This window comes from Sycon ciliatum, chromosome 2, assembly GCF_964019385.1.
Source record: "Sycon ciliatum chromosome 2, ocSycCili1.1, whole genome shotgun sequence".
Lineage (NCBI taxonomy): Eukaryota > Metazoa > Porifera > Calcarea > Leucosolenida > Sycettidae > Sycon > Sycon ciliatum.
In genome coordinates, this window is record NC_088644.1 from 5,330,529 (window position 1) to 5,343,712 (window position 13,184).

General features: G+C 51.2%; 2 protein-coding genes across 2 annotated transcripts in view; one reads left to right on the forward strand and one right to left on the reverse strand.

The window, feature by feature from the left end:
- The first annotated feature begins 205 nt into the window (after positions 1 to 205).
- Positions 206 to 3,484, forward strand: LOC135808135 (uncharacterized). Its single transcript, XM_065321280.1, has one exon. The coding sequence runs from the start codon at positions 206 to 208 to the stop codon at positions 3,482 to 3,484; it is 3,279 nt and encodes a 1,092-aa protein (XP_065177352.1).
- A 624-nt stretch (positions 3,485 to 4,108) lies between these two features.
- LOC135808379 (C-Jun-amino-terminal kinase-interacting protein 3-like) overlaps positions 4,109 to 13,184 on the reverse strand; it is a 28,972-nt gene continuing 19,896 nt past the window's right edge. The window contains exon 17 of the mRNA XM_065321562.1: positions 4,109 to 5,240. Coding sequence (XP_065177634.1) covers positions 5,211 to 5,240 — 30 coding nt within the window. The 3' untranslated portion in view covers positions 4,109 to 5,210. The remainder of the gene's footprint in view (positions 5,241 to 13,184) is intronic.

Here is a 13,184-nt window from a genome sequence, read left to right on the forward strand (position 1 = left end):
CTTATACCGGTATGTGCCAAGATTAGATGTGAATTTTGTTATTGAAACGGAACAAGGAGCGTCAATTCTTGTGCCAAAGTCATGAACAGGCATTCGAAGAAGAAACAACTATCGCCGACTCTTGTTGTACGTAGCTAGCTGCTTCTGAGGTGAAGTAAATTGGCGACAATCCGGACCCAAGTAATGACCTGAGCTTGAGGTGAAAATGTCGTTGTCACTGGGCATATTGTTCAGTCTCTCTAGTGCATTGTTTGTCCAGGGTCTCTCTCCTCTCCGTAGCCTGCAGGATGCGCCATGCCGTGGCGAATATCAATGGCAAACTGGATATTTGCCTAGCGACCACGACGTTCAGCCGCCCACCGATATGACGGTGGAGCAAGCCAAAGCAAACTGTACCAGCATCGCAAAGTGTGTGGGAATCACCTATGTTGGTTCAAACTCTACACAGTCCAAAGTACACGTATTCTTCAAGTCGATAGAGGGTCCGATAACAAAGAGTGCCAACTGGTCAACATGGACGCAACACTGTGTGCCATCCCCGCCAGCGGACACGATTGAAATAGGTGGTGACTCCAACTTGGTTATTCGCCTCAGGCAGGATTACTACACCATTCAGAATTTGAGTCGTGTGCAGCCAGCCGCGGATAGTCTCTGGTCGTTCACACGACCGGTTACCACTTCATCCGCCAATCCAAATATGGCTATACTGGGAGACATCACCATTCGTGTTCAGAAAGAGTCTGAAACGGACAACCGTAGCTGGTCCTTCTTCAACTCGGCAGCCATGACTGCCAATGCAGAACCACTGAAGGTTGAATCTCCAACCTTAGCTGCTCAAGACATCACAGCACTGCTAAACACTTCATCAGCAGATAGCTTGCCCGTGCAGGTGGTGAGGGCTTATGAAAAGTCCTCCGACGGCAAAGCAATGATAATGCGTTTCAACGTCACATGCGTTGCAGACGAGGCTGTGCGACTTGGCGGGGTCGGCTTTGCACTGCCGGAGAGTGCCGGCAATCCCGGCAAGGATATCGATGCAGTCGTCTGGAACGACCCACACATCGGCGGACAGCACGGCTTTGTGGAGTTTGTACGCATAGCTGGTGACCACGCCACGCTGTTAGTTGTGCCCGGTGATCCACTGACCACGCCATTGCAGGGCTGGAGACCTATGCTGGAGGATCAGGGCCACGGTGATAGCTGGGAATGGATGCCCTTAACCAGTGCCTGGGCGGCGGACTGGGCAGAGAACACACAGTTCCCTTTCCTCAACATCAGCAATGCGCTAGCTAATATCTATCCGGAGTTTGCTGTCAATCCACAGACACCGTGGCCATCGTGTACGGGGCCTCGCGGAATGCCCAAAGTACCAGCTGCAAAGAATCCATGGAACAAACCTACAGAGTTGGTGCTGAAGCCGAAAGAGACAGTGTCGTTTGCCCTACGATTTCAACTTGTGGGTGGTGGAGGACCACGCAATCGCAACAAGGCCCTAGAGACTATGGGCGAACCTGTGATACACGGTGTGCCGGGATATGTCCTATCAACAGAGATGAAGACTGCTGCTTTGTTTGTGCTTGCACCCACCGACAGAACAGTGAACAATGTTGTTGCAGAGCCAATAGACCAAGCCAGTATTGCAGTGGGGAAAGGCACTAGGACTGAGGGTGGATTCATGCACTATCCAGTCAGCGGTGCAGGACGAGGGCGGGTCCGAGTCACAGTCACCTACTCCGATAAAACATCATCTGAAGTGCACTACTACATCTTACCGCCGTTCACGCAGCAAGTCTCTAAACTGGGGCGCTTTTACGCCAATGTGACGTGGCTCCCTCGCGACTACCCGGACCCCTTTGGCCGTTCTGCGTCGGTCATGCCCTGGGATAGATCTATGTGTGACGATGGCAATGTATGTGGACATGTCCTGCAGGATGCCCGTGCATATGACGTGGGTCTAAGCGATGATGCCGGTGGCTCTGGCCCGCTGGGCATGGCCTCCAAAGTGCGAGCATCTCCAGACCAATTCGAGGTGTCACGAATTGATGAGTACATTCAGTGGACGTTGTATGGATACAAGCCGGACACAGCCAAAGCGCCATACAAATCACTGCAGATCCAAGAGGGAGATGAAAGCGTGGACAACAATACATGGAATGGCATTCGCATGACCATGTTCTACTACTCAGACGCCGGCTCACCGAGCAACACTTCCTCCGGACATTTCCCGTACAAGTACACGGAGGCCGACAAATGTCACAAGCCGTTCGGCAGTCCGGTATGGTGTATGTCGGAGCACATGGCCAATGCAACGTACCGTGGATTCAACTACCCACACCAGGTAGCATCATACTGGGCGATGTATCACGTAGCCCGGCACTACGACAGACTGAAGACGCGCATGCCATGGCACTGGTATCTGGAGAGAGCAGCTAAGACCATACTGCAGCTCGGAACACCAGGAGTTGGGTTCATGGACGGCACGGTGTTCCGTGAGGTGCTGAATGCGCTCAAGGTCGAGGGAGCGGGGAACACCACGATGGCCAACTACTCACAACGGCTGGACGCCAACATGAAATCACGCCAGGACCGCTGGCAGTTCGACCCTCATCCGTACGGCTCAGAATTCGCCTTCGACACCACCGGCCAAGAAGAGGTCGTCGTGTGGAATATCTACTACCGCAACGAGACGGCAGCTAAGAATGTAGTGGACCATGTTCTGTCCTACATGAGATCTTCTCCCACCTGGGTTTATAACGGTGGCACACGATCCTGGGGAGATGGAGGCAACAATGGGAAATATTTGCCCAACTTTGGAACCGGTCTGGACACGCGTGGCAACATGCACTACAGAGCCGGTCTGAACATGATACCTCTTATCGAATGGTATCGTCTTCATCCCGACGAGCTTTTTCTGCTGGAAATTGCCATGGGAGCTATTTCCGGACAAATGGGAAACATTGATGAAAGTGGAGCACCCAGCATGATGTGGCATGCATTCCCCTATGTGATGGACTATGACCCGCACTCTGGAGACTTTGGTCTTGGATTCTTTGGCCATAGTCTGGAGTCGGGCCTCTACTACGTAGAAGACAAGAGTTTGGGCACACTGTGTTACTTATGTGATGTCAGTGTTAGTGGCAACAAGGACGGCGACGGAGCTGGGAATGGAACTGTTAGCATCCTTCCGCGTGACTCCTACCATATTAATGCATTCCTGGAACCGGTTGCTCTTTACATACAAGCTGAAGCCGGCACAATTGCCAGCTTGTCAGTGAACTTGCAGAAGCGCATGGCAACAGTCCAGTTCACTGAATCATCGGCAGAAGTTCATAATATGTTCTCGATGTTCCGCTTGAAGCTTACCAAGACGTCCAAGGACCGCCCAGGAAGTGGATTTGCCGTGGACGGAGCAGAGCTGGTGCGAGGGGCATTTGCAATCAAACCCAGCTCAGGCACAACCACGGCAACAATTACATGGTCATGAGGCACATTATCAAAATAACTTCTCATCATGGGAAAATGGGAAATCCATAGAAACTTGTGTGCAATGAGTTTCTTCCACTTTCGTTTTTTCTCTACTCTTCTTCACTACAGTATTTGCCATTCGGTGTATGCTTCCGCCGCAGAGAGCTGCTACTTCATTGCACGAAGCCACAACACTACGACTCGAACTGAGCTGGTCTCGCCCACAACCGTTCACTACAATAGTCTCGTCCACAATTGCACTAGACTAAGAGCTGGCCTCTTGCTCACATAGCATGCTAGAAGAGCTTCCAGACTTCACTGAACTCACATTGGAAGCTGCCGTGACCATGTTTTTGCTCAACTGACTTAGGCATTGGCCCACAGAGGCAGTCATTTTCTTCCCTTTTTCCTTCTACTTTCTCCATCACTGCCTAATTCGCTACCCGGCTTTATCGGTGCTAGTATGTTACAGAGATTTTCAGTTCCTCTCAAGTCATTTTAATGAAAAATTGAGAGTGCGGAATTGAGGTAGAGGGAGCTGGTATGAGCCACGTGTTGGCCCCATGCAATACTGACAGCCATGCAACTAGTGCGGCATGTAGTCATTGAGCCGGCCAGGCTCCGTGGATATCACACCAGTAGATCTCTGTGCTGAGCCTTCTGGCTCATGCAGACTTGCCAACATCACAAATTCACAATAGCAAAACACACATGCAATAAGTGCAGCTCCTAAAACCCATGAAAAGTTACCATCACTGTACAAAGAGGCCAACCGCAGAGTAGTAAACAAGACTGCAATGGCAGAAAAAAGCAATAGCAAAGACTCTACACGGCTTCTATTGCAACCCGTCCGGAACTAAAGAAATAGAAAGAGTGCTGTTTGAAGGACTAGGATAGAGATGAGAAGGAGAGCGCATATAATTTCATGGAGTGACAACCAGAGCTAAACCGCATGCGATCTAACAGTGCTAGACGAGACGAAAATACTACTATGCACTATGCAAGACATCCAATGATCGGGCTTATAAAAATATTCGGGCAAGACAAAAAAACCCAAGAACATCCGCAGTGCACAGCTGAATGGATAATATTCTCAAGGATGTGCCACCACAAACCTCTGCTGCGGCCAAGGAAAGAACACATGTACCATTGAAATATCCTTTTTGCAGTAAATTCCCAATGTCACCGGTCACAATGGCAAGGACAAACAGTCTTCTGGACCATGATAGTCATGCAGGCATAGTTTGTGTAACAGCTGCAATACTCTGGTGATGCGGATACAAAGAGCGATAAGTTATTATCGTTGACTTTTGCCGGTAAACTGGTCTTCTAAGGCTAACAATTATGACAAGGCTAGACATCGGCACTACAGAGACTCTCTCATCTCAGATGTATCCATAGTTTAAAAAAAGGCCTAAAAGTGACAGAAAATGTATGGTCACCAAAACATCTCCAGTAAAGAATGGTACATCAAAAACTAAAACTTGCACACTTGAAACGAACAATATTCGTAGGCTCACTCTAACACGTAACAGCGTACATGGACAATGGTCGTGACGAAGAATCTCTGGTGGAAGATACAATCAAAATCTCTGCTCAGATGCATTTTAAATAATCTAGGGAGCCCCTGCAAATGTTTTGTGCAGGGTAGGGGAGGGTGGGGGGAGGAATGCACAAGATTTAATCAGTATGACAGTACTGGTCAATACGATGATGTGGAGCGGACACAATCCAACCAGGACAAGTTACAGAAGGTCGGTGTTGTTCGGCGAGACCTAGAAGCATACATACATGTTCACATACACCCACATGTACACACATACACCCACATGTACACACATGCATACACATGTACAGATTGTACACACACAGCAAATGCACACCGGGCAACAGCAAGAAGTGTTCGAACAGAGCAACCACCGCTACCGTACCTAGCCCCGTACCCGTACCTAACCGCGTAGTAGGCACACATGCACAGGCCCAGGCGTCTCCGCTTCCGCACTTGCCACCCTCAGGCGGCGACGACAACCCAACACTATCAGGGACGATCGCTCGCGACGCCCAGCTTCTGGCCTCACTGGCTGACAGTCAGGATGATGTCGCCAACGCAAGCTCCCAAGACGAGGTTGAAGAGCTCGAGGATCTGGTACACATGAAATTTCTGGAAGCATTCGGTGCACCACTGGTGAACATAGAAGCAGAAATCGGCCCTCAACCCGAGATACATGTGTTGTGGCAGCGAACTGTCGCCCTTCGCGGAAAGCAGTACGCTCTGCCAGATGGCAATGTTGGTACCCGTTTCATCAATATCCTTGCAGAGGAAATTGAACTGGCCAATAACAAGCGGCAGCCCTCCGAGCTTGAGTTCATCTTTCCTGCGTTGATGCTGCAGAGAGACAAGATGATTCGGAAAGCTAAGGCCATCCGGCCGCTTCTTTCACGCCGCATGGATATGTGGGAAGCTGGCCAGCTACGTGAATTAGTGCGTGAAGCAGAGCGCTGCGATCAGCGCCTACGCTCCGCGCTGAGCCCCATGACCGAGGAGAAGGTGCAGCAGACGTTCAATCGGCTGATGTTGGAAGGGCGAGTGAGAGCTGCAGTCCGTCTCATAACCGACCGTAGTGGTGGTGGGGTCCTGGACCCCAACTCCGAGGCAATGTGCAAGACAGGACCGCTTGGCAAGACTGTTCTTGAAGCACTGGAGGAAAAACATCCCGCCCAAAAGCCAGTCAACCAACCAGAACTCGTTCATCCCCTGCGACGATCTCCCGGCATTGGAGAGGGTGGACATCACGGGAGCTCACATTGAACATGTTGCCAAACGGCTCTTCGGCAGTGCAGGACCATGTGGGACCGACTCTGATCACTGGCGTGCATTCCTGCTGCGCTTCGGAAATGCCAGCACTCGTCTGCGAGAAGCAGTTGCCGCTTCAACTCGGAGGCACGCCAACGAAGTTGTGCCGTGGTCTGACATCAGAGCCTTTCTCGCACGCCGTGGTATTGCGTTGGACAAGCAACCCGGTGTCCGTCCTATCGGCATCGGCGAGTGTCGCCAGCGCATTGAGGCAAAGGCAATGGCCCTTGCAACCGGCCAGGATGTGCAGGAGACCTGCGGTGCAGACCAGCTATGTTCTGGGGCCAAGGCTGGTATTGAAGCTGCTGTTCACTCCATGTCCCAGCTATTCAATCAGGACGAGACTGAAGGTCTTTTACTGGTGGACGCGGCAAACGCGTTCAACTCCATCAGTCGGCCAGCAGCTCTCTGGAACTGCAGGGTTTTGTGGCCGCGCTGTTCCAGGTTCCTCTTCAACTGCTATCGGGGCTTCCCAGTGGTAATTCTGAAAGACCCAAATGGCGCCGGCACCCATACCATCCTCAGCTGCGAAGGAACAACCCAAGGCTGCCCATTAGCCATGCTCATGTATGCTATCGGCATACAGCCCCTCATCGAGCGTCCCAAGGATCCAAGTCATCACATCCAGAATTGGTACGCAGACGACTCGTCGTGCCTCGGGAGGTTGCTGCGAATCAAGGAGTGGTTCCTCTCCCTCCTTGAGCAGGGTCCAGCGTTTGGGTACTTCGCCGAGCCCTCGAAATCCATCGTGATCGTCAAGCCCCATCATGTGGAGGCCGCAAAGACAATCTTCGGCAATCTAAACGTGCAAGTCACCACCTCCGGTCGCTTCCTGGGTAGCTACATTGGTGATCCAGAGGGAGTCTCTTCCTTTGTCCGTAGCAGAGTGAGTGATTGGGTCGATGGTGTCAACTGTCTTGCCAAGGCAGCAAAGGCGTACTCGCAGTCAGCACACTCCGCGTTTACGAGATCCCTCTCGTGCGAGTGGACCTACCTCCAGCGTGTGTTGGAAGGCAACGAGACCGAGTATACTCCCCTGCGGGACACTATCCGGCACGTATTCGCCCCCAGCTTGCTAGGTCGTGAGGTGCTTGACGTTGAGCAAGATCTGTTGGCCCTTCCAGCCAAAGTGGGAGGTCTCGGCCTGGCCAATCCCGTTACGTCAGCCCCTGATGCTCATGCCACATCGAAGCGCGCCACTGAGATTCTGCAGGCTGCCATTTGCACCGGTGCACCGGTCGACATGGCTCACCACATCAGCCAGTGCCGTCAAGTCACCAGCGAGGTCAGCCGTGCTCGAGACCTGCAGATGACGGAACGTAGTAAAGTCCTCTGAGCTGCGCTTCCGCCAACAGCGGACCCTCAACCGCATCGTTGATGGCAACGCTTCCGGCTGGTTGACCGTGCTTCCTCTCAAGCAGGAAGGTTATGACATGTCGGCGGTCCAGTTCCGCGATCAGTTGGCCATTCGTTATGGCCAGGAGCCAAACGCTCTCCCGTCGCATTGCGATGGCTGTGGAGCTGCTTTCTCCCTACAGCATGGTCTGGGTTGCATGAAGGGTGGGCTAATCAAGCGCGGGCACAACGATGTCCGCGACTTCGATGCCCGGCTGGCAGACGTTGCATGGGGAGGTGTGGCTGTCGAGCCGGTGATGGTACCTGTGCAGGATGGCAACAACCGTCCCACACTGCAGGCGGATTGGCTGGTCCGGGGAGTTTGGGAAGGAGACAGGGTGGCGTACTTTGACAACCGCATCGTGGATGCCGACGCACCCAGCTACGTCCGCTCGAACCTCTCTTGGAACGCCGTATCCAACAGGGCTGCCTCTTCCAAGAAGAGAATGTAACAGTTTTCCCCTGTTCTCTATAACTTTACACTCCCTCGCACCTCATGCGTCTTACGCCTGTCTATTAGCACCTTCATTGGCGCCATTGCCACATGTATACTATCACATTTTGCATATAACTGGTCGAGGCACGCTCAACCAGGCGTCTTACTTTTCAAGTTTGATTAAACCTGTTACACTGGTAGCAGAGGATGGTTACTACTCTGCTTTTGGCAGGTGTTCTGGTCGCTCTGCTTACGCTCCTCGTACTCGTCGTTCGGCTGATAAACGATATCAAGACCGCTCAGCGCGTTAGCCAAGGAAACCGAACGATACATCCGAACTCGGAACCGTGGGAGCCAACACCCCGCCTTACGAAAGAGCCGCCTGTGTTTGGAGGAGATTCCGCTACATTCAAAGAATGGACGTTTGCAATGGACATGGCCCTACGGTCGTTGGCACTCCCAAATGCGGCACAGAGGGTCGACTACGCGGCAGGATTTTTGACTGGAAACGCTCGTCTTTGGTTGATAGCGGCATTGGAAGCTAACCAAGTGTTTTCCGACTGGCCTGCTCTGAAAGCGGCACTTGGCGATGTGTACGGACCACGGCACAACGAGGAAACATCGCGTATGGGACTAATTTCCGCAGCGCAGCGCGGGTCGCTGGACGCATACATTGCTGCTTTCACTCGCCTCAGCCTGCAAGTGCCGGAAATCGACCACCACACCAGAGCGCTGCTGTTCGTCAGGGGTCTAGTGCCGCACATCCAGCGACAGGTCATGCGTGAGCATCCACGTACCCTGGAGCAAGCTGTCATGGCAGCAAACACCGTGGAGCAGTCGTCAGGGCCACCGGCGTCGGGGCCACCAGCCAGTAGAGAGTCGCGTTCCGTGCCCAGCTTCCGTGGTCAGGGCCTCCGCAAGCTGACGGACCAAGAGCGTGTCCATCTGCGAGCAATGGGACACTGCTTTGCTTGCAGGAAGCCAGGCCACCTCGCTAAAGACTGTACTGAGGGTGGACAGCGCTACCCAAACGCTGGTCGCCAGTAAGAAAGGGGGTGCGCTTACTGGCGACGACCCAAGCGCCCACGCCGGTACCAGTCGCTAACCGGTTCGGAGCTCTGGAGGTTGAAGACGTTGCTCTCCAGGAACCTACGGAGCCGGAGACACCCATAGCTGTAGGAAATTGTCCCGTTGCAGAAAGGTGTCATGTCAGCAACGTCAGCGTCGGCAATGAACCTGAACACGACCTACTGCGCATACAGGGAAAGATCGGCGGTCGCCGTGCAGTGATGCTGATAGATTCCGGTTCGACGCATGACTTCATTGCAGACAGTTTTGTTCGAAAGCATCATCTTGACACGGATGCAAGCTCAGCAGTGCTGAGCGTAACATTGGCGGACGGCTCGACCAGCGAGGTCTCGCAGATTTCCACACGCACGCTAAGGGTGACAGTCGGGGGCTTCAGTGAGGAACAGCACTTTACTGTGTATCCCCTGACTCGCTACGACGCTATTCTTGGCAAGCCGTGGCTTACAAGGAACAACCCCAGCATCAACTTCCGTACGAACGAAGTTCAGTTGGACGGTGAGCCCTTTGTTGCCAAATTGCCTTCAGCTAACCCGCCGACAGCCGACCGGCCATCTGTGGAAAGCATGTTTATCAGTGGCCGACAAGCTCGTCATGCCCTGAGGAGTGGAGCCGAGGGGTTTCTTGCATGGGTCACTGCTGCAAACGAGGAGAATCGTTCCGGGCCACAACTCCAGGAATCAGAGCAACAAGACATCCAGAACCTGCTCAAGAGGTACCAGGATTTATTTCCAGACGAGCTGCCGAATGAGCTTCCACCGAAGAGACCAGTCGACCATGAAATCCAGATAGAAGATGGAGCCAGACCACCGTCTCGACCCGCCTACCGCCTGCCGAAACCAGAGATGGACGAGCTCCAGTCACAGCTATCAGAATTACTTGAGAAGGGATTCATTGAGCCAAGTAAGTCGCCATACGGTGCACCTGTGTTTTTTGTGAAAAAGTCGGATGGTACTCTGAGAATGGTGTGCGATTGGCGAGAATTGAATAGAATTACGATCAAAAACAAAGCTTGTCTTCCTAATATTGATGACTTATTCGACACGATCCAGGGCAGTGCATATTTCTCCAAGTTGGACTTGCGGTCAGGCTACAATCAAATCAGAATTCAAGACTCGGATGTTTCTAAGACGGCCATTAATACGCCGTTCGGCCACTTCCAATTTAGAGTCATGGGATTCGGGCTGACTAATGCCCCGGCCACCTTTCAGTCACTCATGAACTCTATTCTGCAACCGCATCTCCGAAAATTCGTTGTAGTATTCTTGGATGACATTCTAGTTTTCAGCAAGACCTGGGAAGATCATCAGCATCATCTTCAAACAGTTCTAGAAACACTTAGAAATAGTGAGCTGTATTGCAAACAGTCTAAATGCGAATTCGGCGTGAGAGAAGTTCTCTTCTTGGGGCATAAAATCAACGGCACATCAATTTCCCCTGATCCCAAGAAGATAAGTGCTGTGGAAACATGGCCAACTCCGTCGTCAGTAACTGATGTGAGGAAGTTTCTTGGCTTTGCAAACTATTTCCGAAGGTTCATAGATCGACACTCGACCATCTCTCGTCCATTAGAAGAAATCACCGGAAAAAATTCACGCTTTGAATGGAGCGCTGCTAGACAGAAGGCATTCGAGTCTCTAAAATCAGCATTACTCGAGGCGCCAGTGTTGCAACTGGCCGATGTTGAGAAAAGCTTCATGGTAGAAACTGACGCAAGTGACTTTGCCGTGGCGGGTGTGCTCCTGCAGCAGGGAGAAGATATGGATTTGCATCCCGTAGCCTATTGTAGTCGGAAACTGTCAGCTGCAGAACGCAACTATACTGCGGCCGAGAGGGAAACGTTGGCTGTGGTATTTGCATTAAAGTGCTGGAGAATCTATCTATTCCGCCACTTTGACCTGATGACTGATAATATGGGTGTTGTCTATTTACGAACCAAACCGACTCTCACCAAGCGTGAGGCAAGATGGGTAGAGTTTTTAGCTGACTATGACTTTACGGTCTTTCACAAACCAGGAAAGAAAAACATTGCCGACCCGCTTTCACGCCGTCCAGATCTGTTCAGTGATTCTGAAATAGGCGGGTCATCCTATCCTCCTAACATTCAGTTGAATGCCATAGAGCATACCCTAGAGATTAATCCAGACTTAGCGCAGTTAATTGTCAGCGGTTACAAGTGCGACAAGGATCTTGCTCCCATTATCAGGAGACTGAAAAATTCAAGCCATGACAATCTGCACGACCGTTACCTTCTAAATGAAACACCCGGTTATCTTTATCTCAGATCTTCACCACAGAACAGGTTATGCATTCCAAAGAGTAGCAAACTCCGACTCGCCCTGCTTCAAGAATACCATGACTGTGTGACTTCGGGGCATCCCGGTCGAGATCGCACCTATTTCAGACTCTCTAGATATTTCTATTGGCCCAGAATGGGACTGGATGTAAAGGCGTTTGTCAAGTCATGTGACGTCTGCCAACGAGTTAAAGGCGGCCAGCTAAAAACTGGTCTCTTGCAGAATTTACCAGTGCCCAGTCAGCCGTGGGCGGATATCTCGATGGATTTTATCATGGGTTTGCCTAGGACCGATACAGGTCATGATGCTATATATGTATTTGTAGACCGCTTGACAAAGTGTGTACATTTAGCACCTACTTCCTCTACTATTGACGCTAAAGGAAGTGCTGATCTGTATATTCAACATGTATTTCGACTTCATGGTTTGAGTTCTAGTATTGTATGTGATCGTGATCCAAGATTTACGGCAGCATTTTTTCAGGAATTGTTTGATCGCTTAGGAACGAAACTAGCATTTAGTACTGCCAATCACCCTCAGACAGATGGCCTAACTGAACGAGTAAACAGAATAGTAGAGGATGTGCTGAGGGCTTTTGTAAATCATAAACAAGATAACTGGGATATGCTCCTACCTCTCTGTGAGTTTTCTATCAACAGCGCTACTCAATCATCTACAGGAAACACACCGTTCTTCTTAAATTACGGTCTAAATCCCAGAGCGCCACCCGACTTCCTCAACCCTATTCAGGGAGGCAGAGATTCAGCTGATTGGTTGCAAGCAAGACAAGACGCGGTCAAGATCTCACAAGATGCGCTAGTGGCAGCTCAAGCTCGTCAGGCCTTCTATGCAGATCGGACAAGGGTCGAGGGAAAGCTGAAGGTGGGAGATTTGGTAATGGTCTACCGGGATTTCCTCCTGACTCCTGAAGCTCGGGACCGACCATCCCATAAATTACGCCCCAAGTGGTTTGGCCCCTTTCCTATAACCCATGTGGTCGGCCCGAATGCCTACAAGCTCAAGTTGCCTCATACCAGCCGCTGTCACCCGGTATTTAATGTGTCGGCACTCCGTGCCTACGAGAAGAACGCTATTCCTAATAGGAGACAGCCTACGCCTCCGCCTATCACGGACCTTGATGGTCATGCCCGCTATGTGGTGGAGAACATTCTCAGTCACCGCCGCCGGCAGAATCAGCTTCAGTACCTAGTCAAGTGGCAAGGCTACTCTGATGCCACTTGGGAGCCTGAACATTATTTGTTGGATGAATCTGGTAATGACATTGTTCCACTTCAGAAATACAAAACCTTGGCTTCTGCCCGCTGAGTTTTGCAGTTGAACTTCTAGTTTCACCTTACACATTTGTTGAGCTTATTACACTTTATTTGCATGGAGTTTCAGTCGTCTTATTGTGTTACTTCAGTGCGAAGCCTTTTTTCGTCTCGCACGTGTTTGCGCTTATTGTACTCTATTCCACTTGAGCATTTGGGTTATAAGCTCCTTCCTCTCCATAGGAGGGGGATGATGTAACAGTTTTCCCCTGTTCTCTATAACTTTACACTCCCTCGCACCTCATGCGTCTTACGCCTGTCTATTAGCACCTTCATTGGCGCCATTGCCACATGTATACTATCACATTTTGCATATAACT

Excerpts from the sequence above, each read along its gene's own strand:
- LOC135808135 (XM_065321280.1), top strand. The coding sequence starts at position 206 with ATGTCGTTGTCACTGGGCATATTGTTCAGTCTCTCTAGTGCATTGTTT.